Source organism: Harpegnathos saltator, unplaced genomic scaffold (genome assembly GCF_003227715.2).
Source record: "Harpegnathos saltator strain DR-91 unplaced genomic scaffold, Hsal_v8.6 scaffold507, whole genome shotgun sequence".
In the NCBI taxonomy this organism is placed as follows: domain Eukaryota; kingdom Metazoa; phylum Arthropoda; class Insecta; order Hymenoptera; family Formicidae; genus Harpegnathos; species Harpegnathos saltator.
This window is the reverse complement of record NW_020230324.1, coordinates 77,124-93,309: the sequence shown is the minus strand read 5'-3', so window position 1 is coordinate 93,309 and position 16,186 is coordinate 77,124. Positions and strand designations below refer to the sequence as shown.

General features: G+C 37.3%; 3 protein-coding genes across 3 annotated transcripts in view; 2 read left to right on the top strand and 1 right to left on the bottom strand.

Moving 5' to 3' along the window:
• LOC105180719 (uncharacterized) overlaps positions 1–14,899 on the top strand; it is a 36,066-nt gene extending 21,167 nt beyond the window's left edge. The window contains exon 3 of the mRNA XM_019840279.2: positions 13,833–14,899. Coding sequence (XP_019695838.1) covers positions 13,833–14,009 — 177 coding nt within the window. The 3' untranslated portion in view covers positions 14,010–14,899. The remainder of the gene's footprint in view (positions 1–13,832) is intronic.
• LOC105180711 (zinc finger and BTB domain-containing protein 41) lies at positions 155–3,908 on the bottom strand. Its single transcript, XM_025302630.1, has 6 exons — positions 3,410–3,908; positions 3,049–3,315; positions 2,694–2,957; positions 2,423–2,602; positions 2,070–2,252; positions 155–1,903 (listed from the first exon to the last, which is right to left on the bottom strand). The coding sequence occupies exons 1-6, from the start codon at positions 3,533–3,535 to the stop codon at positions 1,232–1,234; spliced, it is 1,692 nt and encodes a 563-aa protein (XP_025158415.1). The 5' UTR covers positions 3,536–3,908; the 3' UTR covers positions 155–1,231.
• LOC105180713 (zinc finger protein 2-like) lies at positions 8,447–11,811 on the top strand. Its single transcript, XM_011136956.2, has 2 exons — positions 8,447–8,818; positions 8,904–11,811. The coding sequence occupies exon 2, from the start codon at positions 8,961–8,963 to the stop codon at positions 9,783–9,785; it is 825 nt and encodes a 274-aa protein (XP_011135258.1). The 5' UTR covers positions 8,447–8,818; positions 8,904–8,960; the 3' UTR covers positions 9,786–11,811.
• Positions 14,900–16,186: the final 1,287 nt, after the last annotated feature.

The window sequence follows — 16,186 nt, the reverse complement described above, 5'->3', positions numbered from 1 at the left end:
CAACAGCCAAAAGCTGTACCAACCAAGGAAGAGAAAAAAAAGAAAGAACCGGAAGAGGAATCAGACAATGACATGGACTTAGGTTTCGATTAAGCTCAAGAATTGCACTAGTTCCATTCCTTTTGTATGTATAGTTATATGTATTGTACAATAAATAAAACATTTTACGCACGTGCATAAGTAAGTATAGAAAATGTAGAACTATTGCGAATATATGTCCAGGAACAAAACCACAATTCACAAAGGACAAAAATATAATTCTACAAAGAAATTCCATCTCGAATATTTTCTAAACGCGGATATCTTATGTGTGTGTGCACGCATAAGCACATATGTGCGTTTCAAGATGTAAGTTTGAGCGAGTGTGTGGAAACTGAAGCATAAACTGTTTCATCACGGTTTTTTTATACTTTTTCTACGCTTAATTCGACAGTCTGTTTATCGCTTGTCTATCTAGAAGTTTTGCAATAATGCTTCAATATCTACTGACATTATTCGATCGGAAGTTACTCCGAACATTTTTTCTCCCTCTTTCCATATAACTGCGTAAAAACTGCGAATGGACAAATGCCATGCCGTAAAGCTTGCAGAAGTAGGATCGTTGGCTCGTGATACAATGAATGAATTCCGCATACCGCCCTTCCTACTAAATATCTTATTGCAAACAGAACAAGTAATTGTCCTGTCAACATACATCAGTAAACGATTAAATAAACTTTACCTGTGTATGATATTACCACAGATGATACAGTCTACTTTTGAATTTTTCTGCACATCCTTGTATCTTTTATACAAAACTAGAGTTAGCATGATTATATTTTCGTCATTATTAAGAGTCATTCGAGTGATTATATTTTACGTTTTTCTTCTGATCCTATTCAATTTTGAACTTCTTGTAACAGCTTTTATTAATACATACGTAGTGGTAATTGTACACGTGCTATCATGCAATGTGATATTGCAAGTCCTGTTTTTTGTTAGATGTGTAATTGCAGTCGCTGCAGTCAGTTCTTCTATGGCCCTCTCAGAGATGATGTTTCAACTTTTTCTTTCTATTAAAACCTTAAGCACATTTTTGGGCTCTTTATTGCTGTTTATTTCTTATTCTGGATTGTTTGATTCATGAGTCATTCTCCAACGACGGCTCCGCGTTCGTACTTTCGCTTTTCTTTTGATTATTATGATGAACACTTTGCATGTGTCGTGTTAGATTATATTGAACTTTGCCCTTCTAGTTACAGTCGGGCACAGTAGTACACACGTAGCCGTAATTGTCCGCGTGCAATAGTCTATTATGCCTTTCATAGTCTTGCCTGCTATTAGTTTTATAGCTGCAATGGATGCAGTTGAATATCGTTCGACAGCCGTGGTCTTTTATTAAGTGATCCATCAGCTCTTTCTGAACAGGAAATATTCGGTTGCAGACTAGGCATAGTATAGGTATTCTTTCGCACGGATCACTCTCTGAAGACAGTTTCAGGTCCACAATACTTTTCTTTTGTATGTTAGGATGCGTAATATGTATGTGTCTCCACAGATATGTTCGCGTTTTGAATGCCTGTTCACAGCCGGGTTCAGTACACGGGTAGTAGTAATTGTCATGCATTGTTTTCCAATGACGTTGATAAAAATACTGGAAATTGGTTTTGTAGTTGCATTGGCTACAATTGAATTTTGCCTGAATTCCATGGACTTCTACTAGGTGATGCATCAACTCTTGGTTGTCACAGAGCTCTTGATTACAAACTTGACATTTCCAATCTAATTTGAACCTTTTTTTGTTACTATTTGTGCTGATATATTTGGCGCAGGGATCACTCTCGCGAGACGGTCCCGGCTCCGCACTATTATTTCCTTCCTGGATGTTAGGATGAACACATTGTACCTGGCTCTTCAGATGCTCCTGCAGATTATAAAGAAAGTTATAGTCTTACTGAGAACACATATAACCATTGCGTTTTCCTATAATGTGTAATATTTTAGCACAGGTATTTCATTGTTTGTTAGGTAGTTGCAATATTCAGATTGATGCAATAATACTTGTGGTCCTGCATTAAGTGATTCGTCACCTCATTAATTTCACGGAACTTTTGGTTGCAAACATCATATTCGTGAAGCATGTTTTCAATGCAGCTGTTTTTCTCAGAATGTTTGACGCCCGGGACACTCTCCCAAGACGGTCCCGGCTCTGCACTATTATTTTCTTCCTGGATGTTAGGATGAACACATTGTACCTGGCTCTTCAGATGCTCCTGCAGATTACAAAGAAAGTTATAGTCTTACTGAGAACACATAAAACCATTGCGTTTTCCTATAATGTATAATATTTTAGCAGAGTTATTTCATTGTTTGTTGGGTAGTTGCAATATTCAGATTGATGAATTAAATCTCTGTGGTCCTGCATTAAGTGATTCGTCGTCACCTTATTAAATTGGCGGAACTTTTGGTTGCAAACATCATATTCGTGAAGCATGTTTTCCATGCAGCTGTTTTCCCTGGAATGTTTGACGCCCGGGTCATTCTCCAAAGACGGTTCCGGGTCTATAATAATGCTTTCTTCTTGGTTGTTAGAATGATCACGTATGTGGCTCTTCATATCTTCCTGCAGATTATAAAAAAGTTATATCCTTACTGAGAACACATATAACGGTCTTTGCATTTTGGTACAATGTATAATATTTCCGCAGATTTACTTCATCGTTAGTTCCGTATATGCAATGTTCACATTGGTACATTAAACGTCGGTGGGCATTCTTGTAGTGATATATTAATCCATATCTTTTATGAAACCTTTGGTCACACACATCACATTCGTAAGGCCTATTGTTTTCAATGCAACTATTTCTGTTAGAATGTTTGCCGCACTGATCATCCTCCCAAGAAGGTCCCGGCTTCACACTATTAGTTTCCTCCTGGATGTTTGGATGAACACATCGTATGTGGCTCATCAGATGTTTCTGCACATTGTAAAGAAAATTACGGCTTTATTGAGGGCACATGTAACCGTCTTTGCGTTTTGTACAATGTTTAACACTTTTGCAGATTTACCTCATCGTTGAATTCGTAGTTGCAATGATCGCATTGGTGCATTACACCTTTGTGTTTCTGCGTTAAGTGATTCGTCAACTCATTCTCTGTACAAAACTTTTGGTTGTAATCGTCATATTCGTAAAGTATATTTTTGCGCTCTTGAATGCCGCTGCTTGTGCTGGAATGTTTGCCATACGTGTTACTGCTTAAAAATGGTTCCGGGCCTATAATATTACTTTCTTCTTGTTTGTTAGAATGAACATGTGTATGGCTTTCCAGTTTTTTCTGCAGATTATAAACAAAGTTACAGCCTTACTATGGACTAACGACATGTATAATTGTCTTTACGCTTTAGTATAATATACTTTTACAAGATTACCTCATCGTTGGTTTTGTAGTTGCCATGGTCCCATACCTTTATCCAACATTCTTTGTCCTCAATAAGGTGCTTTGTGAAATTCATCTGACTGAACCTTTGTCCGCAGGAAATACATTCGTAGGACATATCCACTTTTTAATGCTACTCCCTTTTTTTAACGTTTGCCACATGGATCGCTTTTCAAAGTTGTTCCGTTTTCTTTCTATCGATTCTCTCCTAATAGAGATTTTGCCCTTTTACAACTTGCTCGGCGCAATAATCTGTTTGTATAACTACACCGCTCAACTTTATTTTTCTTCGTGATTCGACTTATTATTAGTACCTCTTAAAGATTTTATGTGCACTTTGTAAGATCGACGAACGACTATTTGAAACTATTTGTAACTGTGATATTCACAGTATCCAAAAGCGAGATATCAGACAAACAGAAAAGGTCGCGTCAGCTACAATCGGCTGCGAAACAGTTTGAACACTTTCTTCAAGAGGGAAACATGAAGTAATCGTTGCGAGTCACCAATCATAAACTTACGCGCGGTGGTCGGTTATGATAAGAATTAAACTCTTATACAGGCTGCGTTCCGAAATTCACTGCCAGTACTGAAAATATATAATTTGTGTCACGTATACTATAGAATTTCAGTGCTGACAGTGAATATCGGAACGGAGCAACAATTGTTGAGCGAGTACTCTCTGAGCGAAGAACTGCCCAGGATAATCTTCGGCAAAAGCTGTTTACATTGTTCAAATAGGCGGAATATTCAAAAGGAATATTCAAAAGAAACAAGTAGCAATAACTGTCTTATTGCTACTTTGTATATATTGTGATATATTTTGATACATACTATATGTCGTTACATATTTTTATATATCGCATATTTTTATATATTTATATATATTTATATACTCATGTATTTTTAATTTTATGTACAGTACCGACCAAAAATATATCACCTTTAGGATGTTTTAGCATAACTTTCTTTGTAGTAAAGAAGTTAGATTCATATTTGCAACATATAGCTGGTATCATATATACTTTGTGTGTAATGTATGAGAAAATTTGGCAACATATATTATTATGATAATATGATATTCAAAACATTATATTAATTGTCCCAAAATCGTCCGTAGATCACCTTTGTTTATGTCATGTTTATGTATTTTGTCGCTAATTCAGCACGGCTATAAACATTAGTTTAGTAGTATCTTAGAAGATGGACGAACGACAATGAAAATTTATTATAGAGAGTCGCAAACAAAGGCATGGAGAAATCTCCCGGCAGTTAGGCTTTTCCAAATCAGCGATGATCAAGTTGCTTAAGAGCGTTTAAAGCTTCAGGAAGGTTTTGTTATAATAAGAAAACACACGGTCAACCGCATTGTACTCTTTCTCTCGGTGATCGTCACATTTTGCGTGCATCTCGCAACAATCTACATGTGACGGGCCTGGACATTACTAAAGAAATATTGAATCCAGAATAGTAATAGAATCCAGAATACTAATTCATCTGTACATAACATACAGTCTGTAAAGTAAGAGCGTGTACGGCATAAATGGTAGTTGGCTTGAAATATCGTCCTAGTATTTTGTGAACCGTTAGATGAAATCTTTGTCGTGAACGCTTTGTCACAAAAGATTCAGTTGGCGTCGAACTCTAACCTAAGAAACACGTTAACCATGAGTGCCGCATACGCATCGCGCTACAAGGCTGTGTTCCTTTGTTCCCACCCCAAAGAACCAAAAATGTCATATGCAGTGGCTGCTAAATACATGGGAAAGTCAAAATCGTTCGTCGCTAAGTGGGCTCAGCAATATAAGAAGATCAAAAATGTCGATGACTTGTCAGAACGTGGCTCGATAGGCAAAGTGACGCCGAATATGGAAAAAAAATTGTGAATTTGTTTAAGCGGAACCCGACCTTAACATTGCGACAAGGAGCAGCAAAATTAAAACAGAAGGGTATAGAAGTATCACATACAAATATTCGAACCCATCTCCTTGCGCATAACTTCAAACATCGAGGCACAATGAAGAAACCACTGTTAGGCGAGGAACATGTGACGAAAACACTCGCTTGGGCAAAGGAGAATTTGGACCGAGATTCGAGCAACGTGATCTTTACGGACGAAACTTCTGTTTGGGGATATACTGCCATCCGAAGTTCCTGGTCAACCTTGACCAATAGATTAATACAACGGACTGTTAAACACCCTGTAAAAGTTCATCTTTGGGGCTGCTTTTCGAAACAGGGTTTTGGAGCATTACATCTGTTTACATACAATTTAAATGCTCCGAAAATGCTTAAAATTTATGTGAAGTATTTGTGGCCGACTGCTGAACGATGCTTCATAAAAAAAAAACGAGGACTGGATCTTACAGGAAGACAACGACCCAAAACACCGGAGCAAGCTTTGTACCGAATGGAAAGAGCAGTCTGGCATCGTCATACTTGATTGATCATCGCAGTCGCCAGATGCAAATCCCATTGAAAATGTGTGTGAGCATATCTCAAGCACAAGCTTCGAGGAAAAAGAGTGTCTACTTTGAAGCAGCTGACACGACAAATTCGTCTCATTTGGAGGTCTTTACCGAACGAAAACGCAGTCAACTTAGTGGAAAGTATGCCTCGGAGATGCCAGGCAATTACCAAAGCCGGTGGTGACTGGATTCATTATTAATGGTACAGCATTTTTCTTCTCATGGAGTACAACAAATCCATGTACTTAAAAATCATTAAAAATAAATTTTTCTAAACATTAACCCATGCACGCTCTTACTTTGCAGACTGTAATTCCCCCCAGCGTTTTACACAATAGCATTATGATATATGATCCTGAATAATGCCATCAAGGCCTTATGAAAGTCACCTTCAATTTTTCTAATCGAATCCTCCCTTTTTCATTGTATATTCTTGTAGCGCATCTCGAGAACTTTTCAAGACATCATTACAAACTATTTTCTATTAAATATTTTGCAAGATATTGGATTATATAGGAATGGTCGGATTTATATCTCTTTCGTGATGTACAGAATATGAAAATATTTTTGCCCTAGTTTTAGTATTTTTGACAGTTGTTATGTAAATGTCGAATAACATAAATATGTTTTGCGATAGACCATTTAAAGAGAGATGTGAAATTGATACAAACAGAAATTTATCATTTGTCGTTCAATTATGGTTTGACGTAGGAAACACGTTCTCAAATGAGGAAGATGTTTATAGTTTTGGGTGAATATCATCAAAATTATGGAGCAGCTGAACGTCTGTACAGAGAGAAGTACGAGGGTAGTCCCAGAAGTACCTGACCTAACAAAGAAAACACAAAAAATTTGAGAAAAAATATCTTTATTTCTCTACATAGTCTCCTTTTAGCTCAATACACTTTTCCCAGCGATGTTCAATAGTTTCGATACCCTGTTTATAGTGCAAATCGTCGAGCTCCTCAAAATAGCCATCAAGCCACCTTGGTCCATTATTTCGACTGTGCCTTCGTCTCAGGTGTGAAGTGATGGACCTATGTTTCATCCATGCTTATGAATCGACGCAAAAACTCGGCCTACTGCTGCGAAACTTCGCCAAACACTCAATTGAAACATTCTCACGACGCTGTTCTTGTTCCAATCGCGGCACCCATCTTGCGTACAGCTTTCTCATGTAAAAATTTTCAGTCAATATGCGATGTACAGCACTTTTTGAAATGCCTACCATGTCTGATAACTCGCGCACTTTCAGTCGACGGTCATTCAATACCATTTTGTGGATTTTCTTCATCATTTCTGGCGTGGTCACCTCATTTGGTCGACCACTGTGATGTTCGTCTTGACAGCTCGTACAGCCTCGTTTAAACTCTGCCACCCAATATTTTACTGTTGTAAACGAAGGAGCAGTCTCCCCCAGAGTAGAATCTAGCTCCGCTTTCATATTGATTGGGCTGAGGCCTTTCAAATGAAAGTATTGTATCACATAACGATGAGCAATTTTTCCATGTTTACAAATTCACTGAGAGCGTTCACTATTGATGGCTGCCAAACAAATATTAAACAACGTAGCATCGTCAAACTTCAAACTTAAGCTTTATAAAGTTAGTACTTTCTACCATAGTCATTCTTTTTAAACAACAACCGCTATCTATATGTCAGGTCAGGTACTTCTGGGACTACCCTCGTACCCCCAACGTCTGCTATAGTCTCGGGAGGTTTTTAAATGTTTTACCTTTCTAGTTCGGACAACTGATGTGCTCCAGCCTGAATCAAAAGCAGGAAATTGGGCGATCTGTAAGAGGTGAAAGAATGACTGATATCCTTGCTGCTGTTGCTGTGCATCTCTATAATTTAATGGATTTCGCGTGATTCGAGTGAAAGATAAGATTTTCAGAAGCGAGTCGATTTCCGCCATTGGTTATTAGTAAAAACCCGGCTTTTCTATCAATTCTATGGATCAATCAAACTATATTCAAGAGCAGTAAATTAATAGCACTCATTATTAGTCGCCTATAAATTTTCTTTGGTTGCGAAAAGAAGATAACAAGCAGCTATAGAATGTCAACACTTGGTGCGGAATAATCGGATGTGTTAGTTTTCGGAGAGCCTCACACTGTATATATTAATTTAACAATACATAAATATATAATAAATATATAATAATATATATAAAAATATGTAATATGTAGTATATATCAAAATATATTACAATATATATAAGGTATACAATATATACAACAAAACAGAAGAGAGATATATTCTTTCTGAATATTCCGCCTATGTGAACAATGTAAACAACTCTTTTCGAAGATTGTCCTCGGATGGTTCTTCGCACAGAGAGCACTCGCTTAACAACAGCGTAAGAGTTTAATTCTTATCATAACCGACTACCATGCGTAAGTTCGTGATTGGTGACTCGCGAGGATTATCTCATGTGTTTTCCTCATGAAGAAAGTATACAAACTTCGCAACCGAATATACTTGACGCGACCTTTCCTGTTCTTCTGATATCTCGTTTTCGGTTATTGTCAATATCATAATGCCAATAATTTCAGACAGTCGCTCGTTGAGAACATACAAAGTGAACATCAAAACTTGTCCCTCTGAAAGATACCAGTAATTAGTTGAATCACGAAGAAAAATAAAGTTGAGCAGTGCGGGTATACAAGAAGATTATTGCGCTGAGTAAGTTGTGAAAGGGCAAAATCTTGATTAGGAGAGAGTCGATAGAAAGTAACCGGAACTTGTTCTTGAAGAGCGATCCGTGCAACAAATGTTAAAAAAAATGAAGCAGCATTAAAAAGTGCATGAGTATCAATGTGATATCTGCGAACAAAGCTTCAGTTTGGTGATAGATTTCATAAAGCACCTCAAAGAGGACTAGTAACGTGACAAAAACAAGTGCAGCCATTGCAACTAGGAATCCAACGGTAACCCTGCAAAAGCACATCATATGAAAACGTAAGAACGGTTACACGTGTCCTTAGTAAGACTGTAGCTTTGTTTATATTTTAGGAGGATCTGGAGAGCCACATACGTGACCATTCTAACAACTAAGAGAAAAGCAATATTATGAATCCGGAACCATCTTTGGAGAATGATTCGTCTGGCAGACATTCCAGCAGAAGCAGCAGCATTGAAAAATGCGAGATTATATTTTACGAATGTAATATTTGCAACCAAAGGTTTTATAAAAACTATGAGTTGACATATCACTACATGATGGTCCACAAACGTTTAAGGTATAAATGCGAATGTTGTAACTACGAAACCGACGGAAAGCGCAACTTGCAAGTTCATTTTAAAAGAATACATATGAACAATTACGACTACACATGTCCTCAGCAAGGCTGTAACTGGGCGTTCAAAGTGCAAATGGATTTGAAGAATCATATAAAGAGAATTCATTCTAACAAACAAAAGAAAAGCAATAGTGCGGACTCGGGGTTGTCTTTGGAGAATAATCCGTGTGGCGAACATTCCAGCAAAAACGGTAACAATGCAATATACAGAAGAGCTCCTAAGTTATGTCAAATCTGCAATCAAAGGTTCGGTAAGAGCCATGAGATGATATATCACTTCATGAATGTCCACGGACGTCAGTTGTACAGCTGCAATCGTTGCATCTATGAAACCAACCACAAAAGCAATTATCGACTTCATATTATGCGAATGCACGAGAACAATTACGATTACAAATGTCTTGAGTCCGGCTGTGAACGGAAGTTCAAAATGCAAATGGATCTGAAGCGCCACGTGCGAGATATTCATTTTAACAAACAAGAGAAAAGCAATAGTGCGGACTCGGGATTGTCTTTGCAGAATAATTCGTGTGGCGAACATTCCAGCAAAAGCGGTAACAATGAAATATACAAAAAAGATTCTGAACAATGCTAAATCTGCAATCAAAGATTTCGTAGGGAACAAGAGTTGATACATCACCTCATGAAGGTCCACGGACGTCAGTTGTACAGCTGCAATCGTTGCATCTACGAAACCAACTCCAAAAGCAATTAACGACTTCATATTATACGAATGCACGAGAACAATTACGATTACAAATGTCCTGAGCTCGGCTGTAAACGGAAGTTCAAAATGCAGATGGATCTGAAGACCCATATACGACATGCTCATTCTAACAAATAAAAGAAAAACAATAATATGAATCCGGGACAGTCTTTGGATAGTTATTCGTGTGGCAAACATTCCAGCAGAAATGGTAGCAATGAAATATAAACAAAAAAGATTCTAAACAATGCTAAATCTGCAATCAAAGATTTCGTAGGGAACAAGAGTTGATACATCACTTAATGATACCCACGGACGATATTTAAGTGCAGCGATTGTGACTACGGACCCAATGAAAAGGGCGACCTTCAAAAACACATTGCACATGTGCATAATAACGATTATGTGTGTAATGAGCTCAGCTATAACATGAAATATCAAACGCAGAAGCGTCTGGAGAGATACACGCAACATATTCATCTCAATAATCAGAAGATAAGCAGTAGTGCCGATTCGGGACCGTCTTCGGAGAGTGTCCAGTGCGGCAAACATTCCAGAGGAAGGAGCAATATTGAAAATAGCATATATGCGCCTCACCAATATAAAAGTTACAACTAAAGTTTCAATAGGAAGAAAGATTTGAAATATTATCACCGGAAGATCGGACATTCCGATAATCCGGAAGACCGGATTATCACGGACATCGTACGTACAACTGCAACGATTGCAATCATATATCTAATAGGAAACAGCACTTGCCATATCACACTGCATGAAAGCACACACATAACTATGACTAGGTGTGTAATAAGGAAGGCTGTCAGAACAAGAAGTTTAAACTCGAGTAAGATCTGAAGAAAAATGTAAAGTATGATCTTCTTCTTCTTCTTCTTCTTCTTGTGATAAGTTGCGAAGCCTGTACTTGGTATGATTACTCGAATAACTTCTACTAGTGTCGAAAATATAGTCATGTAAGCTTTAGTTTTGTAAAGTATACGAGATACACAGATGTGCGGAGCAATCCAAAGGTAACCTGTTCAACCTGTGATAAGGTCATACGCAAGTAAAAGTTATTTCATCATTTACAGATATATGCTGAAGCGACAATTGCTTGTCCTGTCTGCAATAAGATGTTTAGTAGAAACAGTAACATGCTGAATTCATGCGTTGGATCACACGGTACAAAAATCGTACAGTTGCAAGTTGTGCAGTATAGCTTTTATCCAGCGGCTGTTTTTCCGTAGTTATATGAAAAAGGAACATTCCGATTCATTTCCGATCGAATAAAGAGCGTCGATATCGAAAGCATTGTGGTAAAATTTTTGGAAGGACAAGAGACAAATAAACTGTCGAATCAAGCGTAAAGAAAGTAGAAGAAGCACGTAATGAAACAGTTTATGCATAAGTTTACATATACTCCCACACACATACATACACATGTACACATATGCACACACATGCACACACACACACACACACACACACACACACACACACACACACATAGATGCGCTCAAACCTATAGGGTCAATTATACTTACGCTTAACGCGCACACACAATTTTTGTGCTTAATAAACATAATCAAAGTAGATTTCTTTATGGAGTTATATTCATAGCATATTTTAAATTGTGTTTTTTATCCGTGGACATTTGTCCACAATAATTTTATATTTTCTATATTTTTTTACGTATATGCGAGTGTGTGAGGATATGCGTGCACGTGCTTGTACATGTACACACGCATATACGCACACATATGCTCACACCCAATTTTCTGTGTAGATTACAAAAACGCTACAGGAAAGAATTGATTCATCACTATATGATGTACGTCGTAGATATGTGTTTTGCTTACATGTTGAACGAAACATAACGTAAAAATTTTATTTTTCTATAGTAACATAGAAAATAATATTATACGTGACATTTTTGAAGTAATACAAAACATTTGTATACGTGGATATTTATATATTTCAGTAAACACGAGTTATAACAGTGATAATACATCAATGATATAATATTGCACTTAACAATGTAATAATATAAAAGTATGTAAATGTAATATAATACATGTTACAAATTATAGTTACATCGTTTAGCAAGGTATTGCGGCATTGATGTAATTTTACTATATTAGTTTGTGATTTGACCAGGATATAATAAAAAGAAAAAAATACATACATATACATATATATATATATATATATATGTATTATACATATACATATATATATGTATATCTTTTTTTATAACATGTATATTGATGTACATTTATGATTTATTTGTGTATAGTATATTCTACTATACATATTATATATGTATAATATATAGTACTTTCATTGAATGAAATTGTCATGATGGCATCGTTAGTAAACATTGCGTAACATAGGAATATAAGATCATATATACTTTTTGTGTCTTTTATTGTATTATATAATATTATGTTACATTATTTTAGAGTGATTTATATATTAGTTTGTATTCATGTAGTCTTACTATAATTCAATACTTTAGTGCCAATTGTACATGACTGATATATTAATTTCATTTATATTTATTCTTGGATATTATATTTTGAACTGAGATTTCATTAAATCTATACTTTAATATATTTTCGTTATATTTATTACTTCTCTATGTGTTTATGATAAAAGCTGAATATATACAGATCTTCCTATCACTCGTGCCAGTTATTTTTTTTCGAAAAATACGGATTTTAGAAAAAAAATGTTATATAGAAAAGTTGTAGGGTGATAAACGGCATATTATATAATAGCATCAATATCTTGATCTTAAATAGCGTCGTTTGAAGGTCTGAAGGTTCGTATAAAGGTTACCCTCAATATTTTCAATGGAACTCTACCGTTTTCATTGTATATTTTTGTAGCGCAAAGAAAAAATAGTATTAGACTTTTTTACTTTATTTGGTCTCAAGAATATATTGCTATAATAGTGCCCTAACTTTTGTTAACTTATCGATCTTTGGAAATTTCAAAATTATCAAATTAACAAAAGTCAGGGCGTTATTGTAATATATCCTTGACATCAAATAGAGTAAAAATTTCTAGTATTACTTTTTCTTGCGACAAATAGCGAGATATCGTAAGTTGAATGTTGAAAAAGTGACCAAATTTTCCTTAAATATTTCAAAAAATATTAGGCAAATAAAAAAATGTTTCAGACAAAGGTTGTTCAAATTAATTGATAGAAAAAGATATGTATGATATGTATGATGAAAATAAAAAATTGGAATTTCCATTTAAGAAAATTGATGAGTAGTGAATATCTTGAAAGTAGCACTATCTGTAAACAAAATGATATCGCTGTCTTATATCTCCCTTCAAACCAAGTAACTTTTGTCCGAAACATTTTTTTCTTAAATGCTTTCCTAAAGAGATATTTTAGTGGAAACTTTGACACAAATGGGACACTTTGTATTATACAGAATGAAGTTTTCGCTTTGTATGAAAAAATCGCTTTTCATTTACATAGAAAAAAATGACATTACTTTCTTGCCAGCCTGATATAATTAGTACGTAGGTGTGCATGATACTAGGCAATATGGCCGCCGGAAATGATAAGTCGGCCAAGAATGTTGAATATTGAACAGACTAATGCCGTAAACCTCGTTATGCGGGATGTCGCGAAATCGCGCCTTTGAGCGATATTTTCAATTTTCGCGACAACAGCGCGATCAGACGTGCATGTCTGTGTGACGTGTGTGTCTGTGTCTGTGACAGCACAGGCAATTAAATTGGCTCGGAACCAAAGCTACATCACATGAATTGATCCAATTATGCCGAACGTCCATCTCGACGTGACGCGCTCTCGTTTAGTGCTCGCGGCGAATTTGCGGCCCGCTTTTCGCGTGCATGTCAACGCGAACGTTTTGCGCTCCCTTACAGCCGTAATGTATGTAATCGATCGCGTTTCAGGCGTTGAGGCTCGCCACGGTGACGCAGCTGACCGAGGTCATCGGCGCACCCTCCAGGACCAACGATGTCGTCGGACGCGAGAGCTCCACGAGCGATCCCCGGAAAAGTCTGTCGGGTCTTAACAAATCGCGAGGCACTCGCGAGAATCCTGCCTTCGTTGACAAGGACGAGGAGTGACCGGTGCGCCGGGATCTCTCGGGGAACTGAGCTTCCTCTGCGAATCCCCACCTGATGACTGCTCGGTAACATTGGATACCGTCAGACAATGCCGTTTAGTCTCTCGAAGAAGGTAGCTTCAGCGATCTCACGTAGTGGGTACGACGCGGTTTGCGACTATGTCGTATTCTACTTTTTTTGATGGAACATTCTGGTAAAGAAGGATTCTTTCTCTCCTTTCTTCGCTGTTGTATCGTGCGCTGCAAATCCGAGTGTGTTATTTTGACACGCGTGAGCGTGTAATCGGTTGAAGCTTTCTTTACACGTTTCTTGTCGTCCTGAATGATTTAATACATTTAAACGTGTTAGGTGAAGCCCAAAAGAATTAAATGATGTGATTTAAAACGACAAGAAACGCATAGAGAGAACTTCAGCCACTCACACGCTTATGCACGTCCAAATAACACCCTCGGATTCCTGCAGTATGATTTGTATATTTAAACGATGCGCTGGACATCTCGAGATTTTATCGGATCGATGCGCGCAATGTATCAGCAAAGAAAGGCTCTTGAAACTCGATGAATTTATCATAGAGTTTTAATGGAGTCTCTCGGTTTTACCGGCGAGTAAATTAGAAAGTTACAAAGAGAAATGGTGGTCTCTTCCGTTTTAGAATTTTATTATCGTAAAATACGCATTTCATAGCTGTCGATGAAATGCGAAATTGATGCAGCGAAGGACGATGTAAGGTAAACGTACCGAATTACGCCATCTTAGCTTATTTTATGCGTGTAATAAAGCACAGCTGAATAAAAGCGTCTAAAAATTGCCGGAAAGAAGTCGTGATAGTCAAATGGCTCCACTAAAGTAAATATACGAAAATATAATGTGATTTTCCGTGAAAACCAATTTCAAAAGCCTATATCAAAGATCTATCACTTTTGACTATTTTCGACTAAATTTGTTTCTAAATGATTACTAACCTATGAAGTGACATTGTACCTCATAATATGATAAAATGAGATATTTTTAGGTAGTAATATAAAGTGTTTTACTTTTATACGATTAAAATATAATAAAAGATGATAAAAAGGTGTAATATTATAAAGTTATATGGTTTTTATATAATATAATATAATATAATATAATATAGAGTGGCGTCATACATAATCAGTAGCGTAAATTGGAATCTACAATTTCAGCCGGCGTAACTCGGGACATTTGCAGTTTTCACACTTAATTCTTTTATATAAATAAATAATCTTGTTTATTTCTAATTTGTATGTGTGTTTTGCTAATTTACAATAATAACTTTTAATAAGATTCATAGTCTTACCTCTCTCTCTCTCTCTCTCTCTCTCTCTCTCTCTCTCTCTCTCTGACACCATTTTACTTTTTTAAAAATAAACTCTCAAAAATTAGTCTTTGCTTAACGTGGCGTAATTCGGTATGTTTACCGTAATCGGTATCGACAAAAGTGCATTTAAAGTTGCCTCATCTCTTCGTCTCACGAGCAAAATGTAGAGATATTTCCGCGAACGCAACGACAGTCTCGTCAGTTATTTTATTCTGTGATAAAAAACGCCCTGGATTCTGCGGCGATGATCACCGCTCGATGTGTCGCAGTCGCATCTCACGCGCGTTCGATCGATAGGAAGTTTCGTCGAAAGGTCACTCGTGGTTTAATGCCTCGGACTGCCGTTTGCGATTTTCCCTCGGTATGTCGAGCATCGGCTCGAGGGAGTACTTTGCCCGCGGCAAAATATTCATGATACCTCGCGTTATCGCGGTGACAGCGTCGGACGTGCGTTGGACGAGCGTCAGCGGAAGCGTCGTATAAATTTACCCCGGGACGTTTGTTTAATTGAGCAGTTCATTAAACCGCGGAGCGAAAGAACGCGAAGCTGAATTCATTATCACAACGGCCCCATTTGCCGCAATTCATTCTCGTTGCGCCAGCGAGCGCCCGAGGAAAAGAGCGTCTTCTCCTCCGTTCTTGCCTTATCTCTCAATTATTCCGCGTGGTCGGCTCGTAAATTGGATACGCGAGCCCACCGCGGCAGATAGAAAAAGCTCTCCTCTCCTCTCTCTCCTCCTCTTCCTCCTCCTCCTCTCTGCCGCCCGTTGATCGAAAGCGAGATCGACGACCGATCGACGGTCCGTGACGGGCGACATCGCGCGACACGATCGAGCACGAA

Excerpts from the sequence above, each read along its gene's own strand:
- LOC105180711 (XM_025302630.1), bottom strand. The coding sequence starts at position 3,535 with ATGTCCTACGAATGTATTTCCTGCGGACAAAGGTTCAGTCAGATGAAT. Across the intron at positions 3,316-3,409 it reads ACTACAAAACCAACGATGAG|AAAAAACTGGAAAGCCATAC; the intron begins GTAATCTTGTAA and ends TATAATCTGCAG. Across the intron at positions 2,253-2,422 it reads AGTTCCGCCAATTTAATAAG|GAGCATCTGAAGAGCCAGGT; the intron begins GTGACGACGAAT and ends TGTAATCTGCAG.
- LOC105180713 (XM_011136956.2), top strand. The coding sequence starts at position 8,961 with ATGAATCCGGAACCATCTTTGGAGAATGATTCGTCTGGCAGACATTCC.